At 37.0% G+C, this 17,317-nt stretch overlaps 1 protein-coding gene across 3 annotated transcripts in view; it reads right to left on the bottom strand.

Moving 5' to 3' along the window:
• Positions 1–17,317, bottom strand: part of nutf2 (nuclear transport factor 2) — a 36,711-nt gene that overhangs the window by 12,553 nt on the left and 6,841 nt on the right. For 2 of the 3 annotated variants that reach the window (XM_052028013.1, XM_052028014.1), the window contains 3 exons: positions 10,343–10,463; positions 8,718–8,789; positions 7,290–7,388 (listed from right to left, as the gene is read on the bottom strand). In XM_052028013.1, coding sequence (XP_051883973.1) covers positions 7,290–7,388; positions 8,718–8,789; positions 10,343–10,441 — 270 coding nt within the window. In that variant the 5' untranslated portion in view covers positions 10,442–10,463. Of the gene's footprint in view, positions 1–7,289; positions 7,389–8,717; positions 8,790–10,342; positions 10,464–16,057; positions 16,077–17,317 lie in introns of those variants that run through there. The other variant, XM_052028015.1, reaches the window with a different exon arrangement.

The raw sequence follows: 17,317 nt of genomic DNA, 5'->3' as shown, positions 1-17,317 counted from the left end.
TCTGAATAACACGAAAAGCAATACCTAGACAACCTTGGTCTCCAGCTTATCAAAGACATTCCCGTGGTTGTCTCCACCTCTCTCACTCTCTGCAACTTACAACATGCTTGTTTTCCCACCTGTTAATTAACTCTATTTTACGTGCTCTGCAGATGCTAGCTGATGAGTGTTTCAAGCATTCCTTTTTATTTCAAATTTCCATCAACTGCTTTGTTCTGTATCCAGCAGGTTGTGTGTTTCTCCAATTGCCCTGTCATCTCCTCCAGTTCTGATGAAAGGTCATTGATCCGACACATTAACGCTGTTCTTCTCTCCAGACACTACCCGACCTGATCAGCACTGGTATTGGTACTGGTTTATTATTGTCACTTGTACCGAGGTACAGTGAAAAACGTGTCTTGCATACTGATTGTACAGGTCAACTCATTACACAGTGCAGTTACATTGGGTTAGTACAGAGTGCATTGATGTAGTACCGTAAAAACAACAGCAGTAAAGTGTCACAGCTACAGAGAAAGTGCAGTGCAATAAGGTGCAAGGTCACAACAAGGTAGATCGTGAGGTCATAGTCCATCTCGTCGTATAAGGGAACTGTTCAATAGTCTTATCGCAGTGGGGTAGAAGCTGTCCTTAAGTCTGGTGGCATCTCCAGCATTTTCTATTTTGAAATCAAATTTCCAGCACCTGCAACTTACTGTTTTTCCACAGTCAGGTGTTTTTTCCCCTCTGGTCACAAATGATTTGAGTGTACTTCCTGTCACATACAACTAAAATCCCAAATTATAGCTTTTGCTTTAGCAACAAGAGACTTAACCTTGTACAATATCTTTCATTCTCACATTCAGCATCCACCACCTCCAAAAACACAGGCATACATTTATAACTTAAACATTTGCAATATCTCAAAAATTTAGACAGTGTAAATAGAGCAAAACTATGGCATCTAGAGAATAGGTTAATAATAAGTGGTCATAGATTTTAAAAGAAAATGTCTGGACAGATTATTTCTTCCTACTCACTGCCCTTCCCTCTCCCCAAAGAGCAGCAATTTTACACATGGACAGCTTCATGTGGTTGAAGAAATTACACAGCTAAGGACAAAAACACGACTGGTCTTTGAAAGACTCAACAAGCTGCAGTCCAAATGACCTCCTTTCGTGCTTTGATTATGGATAACTTAAATTCAAATTTGCAGCTTCTCAAAAAAAATTCAAAAATCTTGTCATGACTAAGGTATTACCCTGCCACAGAGGCATTTGTTCCAGTCCAGACAATATAGGTTACATCACGTCTACTGGAACATCTGTCCTGAAGGCCTGGCCAATATTTGGATTTCAAACAACATCACTAAGAGGAGATTATCTTAAAATTCCCAGTGATGCTTGTGGGAGTTTGTGTTCAAATTGCCAAAAACTATTCTACATTTGGCTACAAGGTACCTTGGAAGGCCCTAGGCTCGTGAAAGGCAAACTGCAAGTTCCCTCTTATCAGCCATTCTTAGTCTGAGACCACCAAAAGAAATTACAAACTCTCTTCTCTAACCAAAAAGTTATTTAAAAACTACAATCATTACTTAATGCATGTCCTGGATGAACCATCTCCAAATCAATCTTGTCAATTGCCATTCTTAAAGTAGACCACATGATAATACAATTTCTTGCCCACTGAAAGAAGATTCAAAGAGGGAGAAAGGGGCACCACTTACACCTTCCATACACAAAGAATTTTAATGCAAGCTGACAGTATATTTGAATTCCCATATACCATAAATTAACTTGCACTGCAAGCTACGAAATGACAGGTTATGAATGTCAATAAAAGATGAAACCTCGTCCACAACCACCACAACAAAGCCCATTCACTAACATAATAGATTTTCATGCAACTCTACAGAATTGCAAATCATCAACTGCTAACTGAGCTTTTAAGTAACGTGAACAGAGGAACGCAAGACCCACTGATAAACCAAAGCTCACTTATCTTGTGCATCCCCTCTTTTGGTTTCCAAGCATTGCTCACCCTGCTGTTGGTGAACTCGGTGCCAAATGGCTGCTGAGTTAATCAGAATGCTCAGTTCTGGGATTTTTTTTTCCCCCAGACCCAGAGTATACAGTTAACACACCACATATCAAATCACCCAATTCCAGAAACATGAGAACGCCCAGCTTAAAATGATAATTTTATTAATAAAATTACATCTTAAAATCAAGTGTGACATTTGTTGTGGGTCAGCTGGTAACTATCAGACTCAGATGGTTCAGGTTTCAAGTTCAACACCCGTAAGGTGGACTCAAAAATCTGGACTGATGCTCCAATGAAGTGTGGATGGAATGCTATGCTTGGGGTTGCCGCCTTCTGTGGAAACTATACCCTGAGTAATTTGACAGGAATGGCAAAAAAAAGTCAAGTCTGACCAAAAGGGGGGGCCTGAAATACATGACCATTTGATTATGAACCCAATACTATTATACCTGCATTGATATTCTCTCAAATGGACACGAAACATTCCACAGCACACTTTGCAGTATTATCCCTGGCGTTCTGGCCAATTTTCTCCCTCAAATATTAAAAAACGATTAGCTGGTCAATATCATACTGCTGTCTATGGGTGATTGTCTGCCATGTTTCCTATATTATAATCATGACGACAAAGCAATTTGGGATGTCTGGAAAGACATAAAGGCACTGTACAAACACGTATTTCGTTTTTCAATGATTATATAACAGATTTTTTTCTCATTTCTGATAGGAATTCACAGGGATACATCAGCTTGATGAGAAAACACAGATCTAGTCAGCTTGTCCACAGCCCCTTAAGGTCAAAGCAAATGCATCAGGTTGCTCAGCAAAATTGCTGAGCAGCTGGTAGGAATACAGGTTGACACTGAATTGGTTGATTTGAGACAGGAGTTCCATAAAGTGGCTTCTAATCACCTGGTACTGATCAGACAATCATGTTCTGCTCTAACAGGCTCCTTGATAAAAGGATCAACTGTGACAGTTTTAAAGCCATTAGCTTGAGGAGGGATGAGTGACAATCTAATTGGAACAATTATGAATATTGGGTTAGATCTAAAAGGTACACAACCATTTTGTCATATACATGACATTTACAAGGCCTTTGCTTTGTATATATATATTTTTAAAAACTGGCATCCATTCATTCAAAATAGAACTAATGTTGACACTAAATGGCTGTTTGATACATTTGCCATTCATATTTAATACTTCAGTGTTTCCACAGTAATAGTTCCTATGGACAAAAAAAAGTCTAGGTTGTTAAGCCAGTTATAGAAAGCATCAACAAACTATTTACATGCCTTAAAAGGTCAAAGGAAATTTTGGTCATGAGCAAATTGCAGTGTTAACTACAATATGCTCAAGTCTTCTTGGGCTTACATATATATATATACACACACATACACACACCCTTCAACCTTGCATACAAAAAATAGCTCCATTCACAAAATGACTGTCACTGACTCAAATGCAAAACTCCTTCATCTGCATTCATGCAATGTAACTGGATTTTCAAGCACAACAAATTAAGTTGATCTGAGCCAAATATTTTCTTGTCACAATTCTATAAATGTAATCTCACCAAGATCTATATATTATTTTATTATATTCTTATAGCAAATGCTTTAACTGGTGGAAATGAATGAAATTTCAGTGTGGAAACTCCTAAAGTTCAGAGGAAAATTGCCTATGATTATAATCATTTACATACATTTTAAGTTGAATAAAATACTACTGCAGATTGGGAAATTACATGGATGCAACTTTATCATCAAAATATGCACAACATTTCTAGTTATATCCAAGAAAGAAGTTGTTAGTATTATCTGATAATAAATAGTAGTAAATCTTTCACACTGGTTAGTAATACTTGTGGTCAGTTTTTTATCAAAACAGTACATGCCTGCAAAGTCTTCTCATATTCCATAAAATCCTGCTGTAGTGCACCCATAATAGTTTATTCAAGGATCAATTTAGTTCAATTTAACATAACCCCATGTAGTTAGCAACAAACAACTAACAGTCAGCAATCATACAAACAAGCACTACATAAATGGAACATGAATTTTTTCTTGTTGCAATGATATTATGTTGGCACAAAGTTTACAAATTCAAAGATTTATGTTCAGCTCTCTGTAGATTTGAATTATATTCAGTTTTATTAACACTGGGGCAAGCTAAATTTTTAGAAATCAGTTCAACATTTAACAGCAAAATACACACGAACATGCTGAAATTTCCTGCAAGTGCCACAAACGTGCAAAACTGCAAAAATTAATGCTTACTGGGAGAGAGGAAAGACTGACTGAGGAAAAAGAGCTTCTCATTTACTAAAAGTTGTGAAGTGCTAGCCTGAAGACCTCATTCGTACACACCCAGGTATTACTAAGACATTTCAATAAAAATGTTTGTTGAAAGCCTATAACTTGGTCGTCATCTGCCTGAGCAAAAAATGAAATAATAAATGGTTACCAAGTTTGATTTCAGATTCCTACGTTTTCAAATCTCATTATCAATATCAACATTTCATTTAGCCTTCTATAAACAAGTATTTTAAATCTGTTAATAGATACAAGAGCAAAACCTTCACAGCAGCTTTACAAGACCAAAGTTTATATCTAACTCCATAGATCAGGTGCTCACTGAACTGCAACAAATTATCCAAATTACAATATGAACACAAAACTGACAAGTTAAAAATGAATGTTCTCCTCCTGTGTTTTGCACCTTGGCGTGTGAATATGAAAAAGATATTAAATTTCTCCAAATCATTAGTTAGCTCACAGCTGCAGAAGTGTACAACTTATGGAAATTCAGTCATAAGACATATTACTGGCATGAAAAAGCAGTGATCATTCACTGGAATTATAAAAAGAGTGGGAAAGTTTGATTATGAAGAAAAGCTTGAAACATTGAGATTTGTTTTCCAAGCAGAGATAGATTAGGAGTTCCAGGTTTCAAATGATGTATGCTATCAAATCTTTGACCATGAACAATTCTTTCAACTAATTAGGAAGTCAAAAACAAGGACATGGTACTATTAAAATAAATTTACATTTTATACTTGGATGGTTTACTATGAACTTCTACTGGGACAGTTTGGAACTTGGTTTGAAGGATAGAACTGTTCAATATCCCTTTGGTTACTAGGGGAAATCAAGGCAAATGGGATACACAGATGCTGGAGCTAAAGATCAGCTGTGATCTCGCTGAATAGAAAAGAGAGTACAAGCTAAATGGCTACTCCTACTCCCATTTATGTTCTTTTATAATAGAAAATGCAAAAGAATACAGAAAGCTCAGGAAAAGGATTAATGCAGAACATACCAGTTAGAATGGTAGAGGAGTCACCAAATATTCTGTACAGTTTTTGTTCTGAAAGGTTATGTCCAGATATAGCTTTGATCTCAGAAGACCATGGCATAAAACTTGACAGCACATCAAATACAGTGTAAAAATAAACCAAAATTCTCACTATAAAAAGGTGACGCCAAAAAAAATCTGTTCAAACTTCAAGCGCAATTTTCCTTAACTCAAGAAAATTACAAAATATTTCAGAAACTTTGTAGGACAAGGCCTGTTGTCTTTGCAACCTTCTGGGTGACAGACTGTCAATTACCTTTACAGAAAATATGCAATGATGTTTTAAGGGATCAAACGTTATTGCAGGGTTGACGTGACGGAAATACTTATAAGTGGCATGGCAATGGTAAAATAACCAAGTAGAAGTGCAAGAGGAAATGGGACAAAATGCAAAAAGGTGTGTGCAATCACAAGAAAGTGAAGGTTTCAATGAAATAATTAATTTAAAATCTGAACTAGTTTTGAGTTATGAACATTAAAAGTTGCACAATTCGACACTACCCTTTGTTAAAAAAAATTACAAAAATACCTGACCTTGCTGACCACTAAAAAAAACTGAAGCAAGGAAAAACCAAAAAGGTCATAGTCACTTTAATTTGTGACAGGTACTTACTCCAATCCAATAGGCTTTGGAATGATCCCTTCTTACAGTAACCCAATTAATTCATTTGTTTCTTTTTCCAAATTAGCCTATTCTAGGACCTTGCCTTCAGTTACATGCCAACATTCGATCTACATATTTCATTTCTAAGCCTTTTGTAAGGTACATTTTTCAGCACTAACTTTCATATTTTGAAAATAGCAAACAAACTATTCAATGTCTTGCCACTAGTATAATACTAATGAAACAGAGAACACGGACCACAAAAGTCCAAAGCAATCCAAGTTGCAAACCTAGAATAAACAACTTCAAAGCTCAGGCTAGCATATTTTTTTCCTAACCTTCTAATTTGGATAATTAAGCCAAATAGAATCTCACAAAAGCTGATTCTACTACATTCATGCTATATTATATGTATAGGTCTCAGTGTTCACTGTTATCAGGTTTGTTTTAAAATTTCACAAAGCTATTAGCTCCTTCAGGCTTTACTTTTCTGAAAATTCATATTCAATTATGAAGAAAAACTTCTTAAACACTTCATTTCCTTTACTTCTGCATGGCACCTTCCTTGCTTGTGCAGAATTACAGAGGGCGTCACATGTGTAAGTGCTGCAATTTGAGTTGTGTTCTTACACCAGACATCAGAACAGATTGTTGAAATCTGCAGGTGTACTAAATACTAGACTGGTGTCAATTTCTGAGATCACATTTCCTCAAAGTAAAAGTTCTAAATTTGCAGTATTAGAAGCTGAAACTGGTTGCCCACTAGGAACAGCACTCAAAATAAAGAAAAAAGAAAATTAAATTTGTTTAAAAAATTACTAACATTTAACAACAGCAACTTACCAATAGCTATTTATGGATTTAGGCAGATAATTTGGATGTAAAACACAGCCTAGCTAGGTTTCCCTGTCCCTGTGTTTTAAACAAACTTTAAAAATTGCTTTTGTATCTCCCTGCTATTTTTGGACAGTTTCAGAAACACTAACTGTGCACATGTACAAATGTGTAACATATTATTACAAAACATTTCATCCATCAAGTCCATGCCAGTTCCAAGCAAAGCAATCCCATTAGTCCCATTCTCCCTAGTCTCATTTCCCTTTGCCCCTGCAACTTATTTTCTCTTCCATACCCACCAACTTCCCCTTTTGATTCTTTTGCTACTGAAGGCCAATTTACAGTAGCTAATTAACCTACCAGAACACCTTTGAGATGTGAAAGGAAACCAGAACATAAAAGGACTATCAAGTTAAACAATGTATTCTCATCAGAAACAATGTGCAATGTACAGAAAGACTCTTACCTTAAGTTGTCCGACTACCATACTGAGGATACAACTATCAGGGGTGGGTTGATGGTCTTGTGCTGTTATGATATGCTGTATTTTCCCAAATGGAAGGCTCTGTGTTTGAAAAAAAGATTACCATTTTAGCTGAGAAAACTGTGGTACAGTGAACACCTTATGTAGATTCAGTCTGCATATTATGATCAGCAAGTAAACCAATGGGCTTCACTACTGACCATGATGAAAGTAGCCCATACAGAATGAAATTGCTAAATCTAAACTTTTTATTTCTCTATCAATAGAAATTAAACTCTCCAAAGTTTCCCTCAGTTTTAAATTGTTGCAGATTTTAAAAATTGTTAAATTTATAAGTAAAAACATTTCCTTTCTGTACATCTTCCACACACATTCAGTGCCTTACTCTAAACTTAACTTCTCTTTCTGCAACCTATTCACCCACGATAATTCAAACTTATTTCACAATCTTTTAATCAGATTGTTAAGAAACATCTACTTGCCCTTACTGTGCTATCAGCTTGCACTTACAGCAATTTGCAAAGTAATCTTTTGTTACAACTAAACCAGAAAATAGAAGTACGACTGACACACACAATCCATTCAATGTCATAAGGCAAACCATAACCCACTGTATTTCTTAGGATACACATTTGCTCATCAATGCACTGATTCCCAAGATAGAAGTGTTGCACAAGTACTACACCAAGTACTTAACTATTCAGGTGAATGCCAACAGTGGGAATCACCAGGCTATTATATAATTGGGTAATCATTGACAACTTTGATATCATTCATCGTTGTTGTCAATTATTGGCAACAAGTAGCGAAAATCCAGCTAGGTTTTCTTGTCCCTGGATCAGTATATTGTGGGGAAAGCTATGTTTTCCCTGGAGGAACAAAGATCTATGGTGCTGATGTACAGATGTAACTTTGAACCAGGACAGGCAGGAAAAGCCAATAACAGGGGACTTGTTTTTGGATACTACATTTATAAGTTTACAGATCATGGCAACTTATGGTAGAGAGCACCAACTGACCCCCTTCTCCCCCTGTATGCATGCAAACACATTTTCTAGGAGGAATTAAACCAATAACCTTGTAGTCTATGAAGGCAGGAATCATCTGTACCTGGTAGTCATAGATTGTTAAAATGTATTCTCCTTCAGTACAAACTTGATTAAAATTCAACAGGAAGAGATTAAAAACTGGCCACTTTTCCAAAAGCTATAAACCACATTGCTACCTCATCAATAAATCAGTTCGGAGATTAAAGCAACCATTTAAAAATTAGGCTCAAGAAAACTTAAAACTTTTAAATGTTTGGTTTAGCACTGATCAATCCAAAGATAAATGGAGTGCCAAGATAGTCCCATTCAAACCTTCAGATTCCATGTCCAAACCATGAAGTAATTTTAAAAACATACTTACAGTTATTCTTTCCACAATAGCGTCTTTACCTTGGAACTGCTGTCCTTCCCAAGAAAGGCAAGAAGTTTCAGTCTAAAACAAAAACACATTTACAAATATGTCTAGAAAATTTCTGAAAGATGTTTCAGAGTCGACAATATGGGGGCCAGATCTTTCATCATGCCACTTCTCACTTATGCTTCCCTGCAAAGGTCATTTTTATTACTGCTGCACTGATGGAATCCAACAGAACAGTGCAAACATCAAGTCTTTCCAGCTAGGATACCTGTCTACTGAACCTACACCAGGTTAAATCTGGCATATCAATAGCTGCCCTCCTCAAATTGAAAAATCAACTACCAGGAGGAGCAAGTTAATAAAGTTTATGTCCTCAATTAAATTAGCTTCAAAGTTGTTACTTGGCTTTGACTGTAAGAGTGTGGGTTTTTTTCTTAAAAAGTTTTGTTAATTATTTTCTGATACCTTTTCAAAAAAACTCACCAGCATTACTAAATGTTTGTACAGAAGTTTTAAAGGCAAGCAAGCCAGGACGTGGGGACTCACAGGCAATCAAAGCTGTATGGGAAGTTCGGGTATGAGACAATCCCCATGTCGTATCTTGCTACACTGAAATACTGGATGCCAGGCTCCCACTGGAGGACCACACCAATAACCTTACTGCAAAAACACCAATAACTGGGCAAATATTCAGCAAAATCTATCTGCTTATTTAAGCAGTATGATAATTGGGCACCAATCAATTTAAGCACATTCAGTAATCAACAAGAAAGAAAGTTGAGCTCAGAATCATGAGCTGAAAATCTCTGGATGTGGAAGTTCAATATTTGTCCCAATCATGCCACACTGACAAGGTCTCAAGTTTTAAAGCTCTCCAACAACCATTACAATTAACCCATAATTCATTCTGCAAATCAGGTAATTCAAATATCCAAGGCTTTCGTGGTTTAATTAGAAATGAATCTGCAAAGCAACTCATTCCCAATGCAATGAAACCCCAACTTTGAATTAAAGTCTCCAATGGTATCTTCACCCAAGACCTTTCATGTTTAACAAATAGATCAACTTTTTTTTGGGAGAACACACCATGCTTTAGATTAGTATCAAAAAAAAATCCATTTCATTGTCACAAACATTCACAGAATGGCCTTAAAATGGAAGTTTATTTTTCTGTATTGTATGCCAAAACGCACTTTAGGCTAAATCTGTCCAATAATATTTCCTCTTCATGATGCAAGCGAAAAAATCCCCACTTCTCCTTACAAAACAGACTAGTCAATTAAAATTTCTTAATTTTACTTCTGATAACTTAAGGAAATCATTGCTAAAATTATGTTACATTATATAAAATTCAAAGCATTTTATTGAAAGAACTAGCTTTCATCTATCATAAATACTATTAACAATGAAGAGCCAGATGCCCAAAAGTACAATGATTGTAGAAAAAACTATGAAATGATTGTCTTTGAAAAATCAATTATTTTTTTTATTGTGACACTTTGGAACTTTGAAAATCTCACTCATTGTGCAAACATCTATGCAAGTGTCATTTGTAAAAGTTGATTTTTTCCTAATCATACCAGTGAAGAAAAATTACAAAAGGTAGACAGCACCAAGATCATACTTACATATAATGATGCTAGTTGACTCCTATCTACATCAAAATGTTGATAGTAATGTTGCACAAAGCCATTTCCAATCTGCTCCCAAATAGGCTTGTCACCCATTCCGATCAGTCAGCCTCAGGCACTAAAACAGATCAAAACAAAAATATTCCAGTTTAAAATTACTCATTTTGCTTCATTTACATTTCCTTAAAGACTTAAGAACACTAGACCACAAATATTTCATTGCTACCATTTTTCTACAATAATCAACTGATAACATGGACCAGGGAACCAATCCCAACTACTTTTCCTCTAAACATGCATAATTTTTCCAACCACAGAACACAAGGAGAGGCATCCAAATAGATGAAATCTCCACCATGGGATACCAAAGATTAATCTTTGGTGTCATGTACAACTCCAAATCTAACATTCCATTATAGAACAAATTAAGATTTATACATGGAAAAGCAAAATATTTCTCTGCCTGGGACAAAAAAGAAAACCACAATGAATAATGAACACAACCTAGAGAGAACATTTAAGATTTATTGACAGACGCCTTAGGAAAATGAGCAGTTACAAGAAATTTCACCTCTTCATCTACCATTCTGGCATGTGCATGGTACAAAGATAAAAACAGCTGCTGAGTAATCATAGGAATTTCCATTAGTCCATTATGTACTCAAACACATGAGAAAGCCCCTACTGCTGAAAAAATTTAGCTTCTCCAGGTTCCAATGCCTGCTTTTACATAGCACCTATAAACACACAAACATCCCAAGCACTTTACAGAAGCATTATCAAACAAACAAAAAATTCCAAAATCTGTACAAGGAGATATTTGGGGTGATGATCAAATGGTTAGCCAAAAAAGAACATTTTAAAGAATATGCAGAGAGCAATAGAAAGAGCTAAAGAACCTCTTAAGCTTGGGTCTACATAGCCAGAGGTCAAATTGCCAATTGTGGGTCACTGGAACTATAGACATGCTAGTAGCCAGAATCGGTGCACAGTGATCTCAGAGGATTTTAAGAGGTCACAGATGGGGAAGGGAGTGGTTATGAAGGGATTTGAAAACAAGCTTAAGTATTTTAAACTTGTGGCAGACCAAGGATCAATGTAATTCAGCAAACACAGGAGCAACTGGCAAATCAGACTTTGTACATTTGAATGTGGGCAGCAGAATTCCAATGAGAAACTAAGACTTGCCCCTTTAAATCACACCTTCATGACCTAAGGATGCCCCCCAACCACATGCAGTTTAAATAAGTACTTCTGAGGTGTCTTCTCAGTCACTGTTGTAATGCACAAAACATGGCAGATAATTCATGGAGAGGAATCTGATAGTGACCGGATAATATGTTTTAGTAACGATGAAATGGGTCAAGTAACAAGGATTCCTTGAACGAGCAATGCAAGCATTTTTCAAATTTATTCCAGATACACTGCAGCTTTGGAAAAGATTCAATTAAATACCATAAGATATGGAGGAACAGTTAAAAGCCTTGAAATATTCGGGCTATATTCACAAGTCCAGCAGTGACCATTACAGAAGGGCTTGAGAAAATAAATATTTGTACCATTTGATGAATTTATAACAAGGTGCACTGATTAGAATTTCAGATTTTAATGAATCATTACCACATGGGAAGCATTACCAACAAGTGATAATTAAAGCTGGTGTTAAAAGATATTGAAGTGAAAATAAAGATTACAGGTAAAGAGCAAGGAAATGAGATTAAAGTATACCGAATATGATGGCTTTGAGTTGGAATTTCTATAACTCTGCCACTGTAATTAGCGAACTACTCAAACTAATATAATCACAATATGCAGGCATATGTATACCTGTAATAATGTAGAAATCTCATTCTGTACCTGAACCTTTTAACCATGGGGTCCACAGTAATATTCTCACCAGGTAATAATCTGATATGTGAAGACAATTATACCACATTTTTGATCTTGATAAATAGCTGTATATAAATTGTACCAATCAATAAAATATTTGCTATCACCTTTTACAGTTCAAAGATAATTGGAAGGGTTAATCAAAAGGCAGAGATGGACAGGACCAAGGATTATCTATAATGTTGATTTGTACAACATCACAACTGACTGGACTGTGCACAAAACTTGCATGAATAATACTCCAAAGTATATTCCAGAATAAACTTCACTATACCATAGGGGCCACGACTATCACAACTTTTGGTTTTATGAATACCAAGGTTTCTTATAATAAGTAGGTTGTATAGCAGCTTCACACAGAAACTGAATTTTAATAGCAGCACATCATAGTCATAGAGCAATACAGCATGGAGACAGGCCCTTCAGTCCAACAAATCCATGCCGACCATGGTGCCCACTTATGAAGTCCCAATTTCCTGCGTTCCGCCCATATCCCTCTAAGCCCCAACCCTCCATGTACCTATCCAAGTGCTTCTTAAATACTACTGTACCTGTCTCAACCACTTCCTCTGCCAGCTCGTTCCATATACTCACCACCCTTTGCATGAAGAAGCTGACCCTCTTTAAATCTTTCCCCTCTCATCTTAAATCTATGCTCCCTGGTTTTGAACTCCCCTACCCTGGGGAAAAGACTATTACCCTCCACTTTATCTATGCCCATCATAATTTTAAACATTTCTGTAAGGTCATCCCTCATTCTCCTACGTTCCAAGGAATAAAGACCTAGCCTGGCCAACCTCTCCCTATAACTCAGGTCCTCTAATCCTGGCAACATCTTTTCTGCACTCCTTCCAGTTTAACCATGTCTTTCCTATAACAGGGTGACCAAACCTACACAGCACTCACCAACGACTTGTACAACTGCAACATCATGTCCCAACTCCTATATTCAATGCCCTGACTGAAGGCCAGCATGCCAAACACCTGTTTCACCACCCTATCTACCCCATGATGCCACTTTCAATGAACTATGGCACTTGCACTCCTTAGTCCCTCTGTTCCATTACACTCCCTAGTGCCCTACCATTCATAGTACAAGTCCTATGCATTGGTATTGGTTTATTATTGTCACTTGTACCGAGGTACAGTGAAAAACTTGTCTTGCATACCGATCATACAGGTCAGTTCATTACACAGTGCAGTTACATTGAGTTAGTACAGAGTGCATTGATGTAGTACAGGTAAAAACAATAACAGTACAGATAAAAACAATAACAGTACAGAGTAAAGTGTCACAGCTACAGAGAAAATGCAGTGCAATAAGGTGCAAGGTCACAACAAAGTAGATCGTGAAGTCATTGTCCATCTCATTGTATAAGAGAACTGTTCAATAGTCTTATCACAGTGGGGTAGAAGCTGTCCTTAAGTCTGGTGGTACGTGCCCTCAGGCTCCTGTATCTTCTACCCGATGGAAGAGGAGAGAAAGAATGACCTGGGTGGGTGGGGTCTTTGATTATGCTGGCTGCTTCGCCAAGACAATGAGGAGGTAAAGACAGAGGCCAAGGAGGGGAGGCTGGTGTCCGTGATGTGCTGGGCTGTGCCCAGAACTCTCTGCAGTTTCTTGTGGTCCTGGGCAGAGCAGTTGCCGTACCAAGCCGTGATACATCCAGATAGGATGCTTTCTACGGTGCATCGGTAAAAGTTGGTGAGAGTCAAAGGGGACAATCCAAATTTCTTTAACCTCTTGAGGAAGTAGAGGCACTGGTGAGCTTTCTTGGCAGTGGCATCTAGATGATTTGACCAGGACAGGCTGTTGGTGATGTTCACTCCCAGGAACTTGAAGTTGACTTTCCAAAATGCATCACCTCACACTTTTCCATATTGAAATCCATTTGCCAATCCTTGGCCCACTTCCCTAACTGATCAAGATCCCCCTGTAATTTACAATAACCTTCTTCACTATCAACAACACCTCCCAATTTTGCATCATCCGCAAACTTACTGATCAGGCCTTGAGCATTCGCATCCAAATCATTTATATAAATAACGAATAACAAGGGTTCCAACACCGACCCCTGCGGCACACCACTAGTCACCAATCTCCATTCTGAGAAACAACCTCTGCTTCCTACCTCTGAGCCAATTTTGAATCTATCTAACCAGCTTTCCTTGGATTCCACGGGACCCAACCTTCCAGACCAGCCTACTTACCAGGTTTACCCTAACAGGAACATGCTGCTCCTAGACTCTTGATATCACACTCTTAAAAGCCTCCCACTTGCTATTCATTCCTTTCCCTTCAAACGGGCTCACCCAATCTACCTCTGTAAGAGTCTGCTTAATTCCCCCAAAATTAACCCTGATCCAGTTTAGGACCCTAACCTGTGGACCTGTCCTATCCTTTTCCATTACAGTCTTAAAAATAATAGAATTATGGTCACTAGAGCCAAAGTGCTCCCTGACTGCCACGTCTGTTACTTGCCTTACGTTTAGGACTCTGGGTTCATTTCTGTTCCATTAGAAAGATGATTTGGTTCTACAAAGAGGGTACAATACCCAAATATTTGGGCACACAGGCCACAAAGCAAATTATTCTTAAGATCAAAAGGAATCTGTAGGAATGATAAATTTTCAAGTGGCAGACAGAATGCAATGTCAATAAGTGAAGTAGCCCTTTTTATTAAGTAAATTTTTCAAGATTAATGATGTGTGATGTGAAAGAGTTGCGAACTGAGGGTCTGGGTTCACAGTTTATTCAAAATAGCATCTTCAATACACATGACCGTAAAAAGCTAAGAGAATACATATAAAGTTAAGTGCAGAGGTTTAGAGCTGGAATAATGTATGAAATGTAATGTCAGCGCTAACAACTGAAGCAAAATTTGTGTAAAGATTAGGCAGATGGTTTAAGGAAAGATATGATCATGCAAGTTTGTGATCTGAGAACTACTAAAAGGAATGCACAAAGAAAAAGGCCAACTCAGAATCTATCTGAAACGCTGACATTTAAACAACAAACTGTGGGAGAAAACTTGCTCCATGGCAACCCACAGATAAGGAAACATTTTCACAAACCAGCCAGCCACAAAAATCTAACTTTACAGTACCAGTGAATATGAAATCAGGATAATAGTCAAAACATTAACTGATGGCTCTGATGGGAAAGACCTGATTTCCACTTCTTAGCTTATTTCAAGGTAACATTTACAGTTAAATCATAGCTTCTTGGTACCTAGGAACCAAAGAGCAATAGGATTAATTTGAGAGCAATTGATACAGGCTGGAATCCAAGCTCTCTTTTGTACAGGTTCAGCCAAGATACATTTAAGATCTCAATCCAGTGTCCTTATTCTCTGCCTAGTTCTCAATATTGATAACTAATTATGTTTATACTGATGTGCATTAACTTTGCAGGAATAAAAAAACTGCTTATAACCAGGCTGGCAGTCTGAATCATTGATCCTCACACAAAATCAAATATTACTAAACATAAAAGGAATAAAGTAAAAAAGGCGGGTGTGGGATTAGGGGAACAGATCATGTGGAAGATTAAATGGCAATGGGATGCTTTGAGCCATACAGCCTGCTTCCACATTGTGATTTCCATCTGATTCTTCCCACTTCTGGGTGCAATTAGGATTCTAAAATAGCTTGTTAAACCTCCAAGATTACCAAGGGTCTCAGAATGCAAGACTATTTTCTTGCGCACTGCTGTTAATGAACCAGGAAATTCCACAGTGTACAGCTGTATGCTTGCATACATCTTATTCATGAGCCGCCAACAACAGTTAAAACATTACTTGCCCTAATCTTGGAAATTACCTCTGCAGCATGAGATCCAGCAGTTTACCTTTGGCTGCCAGATTTTCTGGAAGCCACTCATGCTCTTCTTTGGAAAGTCCATCATTCATGTGGTCCACTCAAATTTTCAATGAAGTTACCATGACATACTGTGGAAAACTAGTTAGCCAGGAGAAAAAAAAACAGCAATTCCAATTTAAGGTATTTTTAGATTTCACAATACTTTTAGAAAAGATTTGTTTTTATGATCAAATTTGTACAAGGTGCCAACGTTCCCATAATATCTGACAATACAATAAACAATCATACTTAACCACAGAGATTCAAAAAAATGTTAAGGTCACTGTAAAAATATTTACAGAATTACCTGAATAACATCTGGCTTACCAACCCTAGCTGTTATACAGAATTGTTTCACTATCAAAGCAGTTCCTTTTCTGAAGATTTCAAAATGCCAAGTTCTTTCAATGTAGATGAGACATCATTAAAATAAAGGATGCTGAAAATATGACCACTTATCTACTTAAATGCAAATCAATCGTTAATGGAAAAGACTGAACTGAATACTGCAGAAATACACTTTCATCGTTCCATTTGATTAGTAATGAAATAAAGGCATCAAGAAATCAGATTTTCATTTGGCACTTCAAACAAATAGGTGGCACCCTACAACTCTATCCAAGTCCACAACTAACTTTTGTTCATCTCTTTACTGAACATTTTCCACTAATCTGGTTACCTGGCCATATAAACTATACATTAATTAATGGTAATATGGAATTTTTTTAACATTGATCAAAAATGGAGTGGTTGCTTCCTGCCTTTGCAAGAAAAAAATGAAAAACTGCAAGAGAGAAAAGCAGTAAGAGCTGCAGATAAGAGAAAATAAATAGAAAGGAAAAGTAGATGATTGACAGGAGGGGGGATAAAAGAAATCTACAAGGAACAGAATACTCCTTAGCAAGGATTCATTTTTTCACTACCTAATACCCACAGGTTGCTCACATCCTCATCAACAATTAGGCAATGAAAATTTTTAAAAAAACAAGTACAACAAAAGCAATAGACTAAAATACCACCATGTGTGATGTCTGAATAAATTTTCAAAGAATCTTCAAAGAAATTTCAACTGTAGATCCACAGCAGGAGCATGAAGCTTATTACTCAAGTTAGAAAATGAGTGGATCATGCAGATATATGCAAAGAAAAATACATCTGATCCATTGACAAAATATCCTGGGCTTTGGGTCTTTTTTTCATTCCCTTGCAAAGAATTTGAAG

The sequence above is a fragment of the Pristis pectinata genome, chromosome 13 (assembly GCF_009764475.1).
Source record: "Pristis pectinata isolate sPriPec2 chromosome 13, sPriPec2.1.pri, whole genome shotgun sequence".
NCBI classification, from domain to species: Eukaryota; Metazoa; Chordata; class Chondrichthyes; order Rhinopristiformes; family Pristidae; genus Pristis; species Pristis pectinata.
Note: the sequence above shows the minus strand (reverse complement) of the source record. Positions and strands in the feature narration are given on the sequence as shown.